At 38.6% G+C, this 3,567-nt stretch overlaps 1 protein-coding gene across 1 annotated transcript in view; it reads right to left on the bottom strand.

Annotated features, from left to right (window-relative positions):
- MSANTD1 (Myb/SANT-like DNA-binding domain containing 1) overlaps positions 1-2,957 on the bottom strand; it is a 21,803-nt gene extending 18,846 nt beyond the window's left edge. Inside the window, 2 exon segments of the mRNA XM_009890516.1 lie at positions 2,240-2,504; positions 2,924-2,957. Of these exon segments, the coding sequence (XP_009888818.1) occupies positions 2,240-2,504; positions 2,924-2,957 (299 nt within the window).
- Positions 2,958-3,567: the final 610 nt, after the last annotated feature.

The raw sequence follows: 3,567 nt of genomic DNA, 5'->3' as shown, positions 1-3,567 counted from the left end.
CATTCTCCCACGTCACACTTACTAACCCTACATAACCATTACAAAATATTATCTCAAAAACAGAGCATTTTCCCACTCCTCGGATCTTCTTTTTCAATTTATGCCACAGTGCAGCGATGATGCCCAGAAATACAGCGAGGCAAAGCATCTTCCTCAAGTATCCTCCGGGCACCAAAACGTGGATTAAAACTCAGCTGCCTCACAGCAAAGCCAGCAGTCTGTGGCAACTCGCATTTTCAGTTTCATCACAACATTTCCTATCCTCACACACCAACAAAAAGTACCCAGAAAACTAAAGACTGTAAGTAAGTCACAGCTTTTGTTCGTCCCTGTTCTCTTTACCACCTCGCCTTGACAGCAAAGCACCCAGGCGTGCTTTGGGTATGAACAAATAAGAAGAAAGATGCATTTCATATTCCAGAGTGAAAAAATGAAACAGCACCGTGACGGTGCAAGGCAGTTTTCTGACTCTCCTAAATTAGCATCTTAATCAATAAGCAGGGAGCTGCAATGCACTGCAAAATAGAAAAGCAGCACAACAACACGCAACAGAAGCAATCTTAGAAGTTCACAGAAACATAGGAATTTTTTTAAAAAGCGCTGTTTCCTCTACACACACACACACACACAGAGCGGTATGTACGCGAGTGATTATATTTCTTCCCTTCCCCCAGTGCAACTTTAAAGTAAAAACACTAATTAGAAAAACTGAGATGGTCTGATTGATGACAACACTGAAAATTTAGAACAAAGGCTGACAGAAATAACCTATTCCACTTGGCAATTACGGCACTTAAATATCATGCAGTGTTGCTAGACACCTGTAAAATCTCGGTGCCACAAGATGTATGTCTCAGCAGGGAGGACTGCAGATTTAGCAGACTAAGCAAAGGCCTGGTAGCCAAAAACTCCCGACTTCTAAATCTGCATCCGAGTGTGAATTGCTGGGTGATGCTGGGCAAAAAATTATCGTACTTCCAGCTTTCTCATTTACAGTCTGGGTGAAGAAAATCGTAAGGATCACAGCAGGGTTAGTACAGCATTTTGGAGACATTCGCATTTGCTACAAAACATCAAGTTTAATATTATGGGAAATGATGTTGAAGATTATGCTTGTGGATCATACAAATGCAGAAGAAGGACATTCAAAGTTAAGGGGTTTACAGGATTTTCCCCAGTTTTCTATTTGATGAGTAGTCTCTGCATTAAATACAGTAAGGGTGCCTTACAGAAAAGCGAGCAGTTTTAACATGGTTGCCTGCTGTAATAACCTTTTTTATTATTAATACGAGCTTTGAGGAGAGATTAAATAAAAGAGTCACATATTTGATTTTCTTGCATTACAAGCACATAGCTAAAATCACTACTCAGGATTTCCAGTATGAGGCAGTTTGTGCCTCACAGAGATAAGAATTTTATAAAAAAAAAAAAAAAAGAGAGAGAGAGAAAAGAAAAAAAAAAGATATGCAAATATGTCTGTTAAGTTCTAATTATTTTTTCCCCTGCAAACAACAACTGCACAAATGCCTCGCATTTTCTAAAGCCAACTTCCCCTCCTGACTGACACTGCCTGTTCTTTATCATCCCCTTGTAGACACCTCCGCCCTCCCCCCCACTCCTTTGGAGCAGTATTGACAGTGCACATTGATTCTCTCTCTGCAGATATAATAGTTCTTTCGCTGCTGCTGCTTATAATTATAGCAATGTGTGTCACTCAGTAATAAGACATTCAATTATTCTTGGCTCCATGAAGTGTAACCCTTCAACTCACGAGAACAAAATCTAGGAGCTTCAGCCCCCCAAAACATTATGCTGTTTTGTTTTGGTTTTGGTTTTTTTTTTAAACTTTGCCTCACAATACCGATTCTCACTGGCCACTTCAAACTGCAGGAGTTTCACTGCAAGTAGCTGCTGCCAAGCTAACACAATCAGTCCCCTCAGCAAAGAGAGAAAAAAAAATAAATCTGTTTTCCCACTAAATACATTTCCATCCCTCTGCATCATAACAACGCTAGCTAATTATAAAGAAACAAAGTTGTCCCAGAGTTTGACATGAAATGGGGGAAAAAATTAACAATGACGTAACAGCACTGGCAAGAGAGAATTTTAAAAGCGATATGAACAATCTTTAATCTTTTATCGACAGATTTCCTCTAGGAGACTTCTTTCTGAAAGGCAAAAATCACTGCGTTGTCCCTGCTAAAATCTCTTACAAGAAAAAGAATTAACTGAAGCTTACCTGTACTGGAATGTCATATTTGTAATTTTTATCTTTATTTCCTCTCCGTGGCGAATTTCTCCAGTCATTTCAAAGAGTTTGTTAGCCATTTTCTCATAAACTTTGGCATTCCTTTTAGTTTGTTTCAGCTCATCAAAAAATTCTTCCCAAACCAGCATTAAACCTCTCATTTCTGCATCAGTCCAGTTTCTGGCCCTCCTGTGTTTCTCAGTCTGAGAAGAGACAATGTAACTGGGAATTTCTGCTGCAGCCATTGCTGACTGACCTAAAAGGGTTTTAAAAGAGGACACTTAATATAGATTGAGTTTTTAGTTTAGGTTTTTTGTAGTGCAAGACATGCATATGTGGATAAAGAATTTGAATGACAACAGAACATATGAAACCTTTTTGCAACAGCTTGAAGCTTGAGTGCACAAAATGGGGCCTACATCTGACAGGCAGGAATTTAGTTAAAAGCTTTTAAACAGAGAAACGTCATTTTGATGTCACGTTTCCATAGCAACAGAGCAACTGCATAAGCTACAACAACAAAAACCTTTTAACTGAAAGCCAAAGAATCAGGACAAAGTTGACAGGCCATCAATATTAAAGCTTTTAAACACTTTAGGTTTAACAAAAAAAAGATCTATGCAGCCTTTGAGAAGCTACTTTTAAGTTTCTACTTCTTTTTTAGCTTTCCCTTACCTTTTAGGCAGACAATCTGCTAGCGGGGGGTCATGGTCGCCTGAACGAGCTTTTAAGTTGCGCCTTGACAGACTCTCTAGGAGGTTGCAAGGACTGAGGCCATGTACACAAAAAAAAAAAAAAAAAAGCTTTTTTTGCAAAGATATTCTGCAAAAAAAAGCTTCAGCCAGCTTTATGAAAACTATACATCTCTAAGCTAATAAATGTTTAAGCAGGCAGGCTCATTAAAAAGGAGCCTGCATCTGGGTTTAAGGACACGCACAAAATAGTATTTAAGTTTTTAAAAATAGAGAGAAATGTATATACAGTTTCAATATAAAGCCACTTTTTTTTTTTCCCCGAGATGTTTTGCTGCTGATAAGCACACACTGCAGTCCTGTCAGTACGAATTTGCCTTTGTAGGTATGTATTACTGTATGTGTATTTTGTATTCCTAGTAATTTAGATGCTATTTATGCAGCCTGTATTCTGCCTTAGGACTGCAGCAGAAGCATTTCACCTGCTTTATGGGGAACCTAAAAGGATTATTCAATGAGTTAAAAAAAGGCTGTGAGATGCTTAGAACTGTGAATAAATTGCTTTGCTGTAAAACAAGCATTTTGAGCTGGTTTCTGGATAGGGCTAGATTCTGCCAGCAGTTATGC

This window comes from Charadrius vociferus, unplaced genomic scaffold (assembly GCF_000708025.1).
Source record: "Charadrius vociferus isolate BGI_N301 unplaced genomic scaffold, ASM70802v2 scaffold88, whole genome shotgun sequence".
Classification (NCBI taxonomy): domain Eukaryota; kingdom Metazoa; phylum Chordata; class Aves; order Charadriiformes; family Charadriidae; genus Charadrius; species Charadrius vociferus.
Note: the sequence above shows the minus strand (reverse complement) of the source record. Positions and strands in the feature narration are given on the sequence as shown.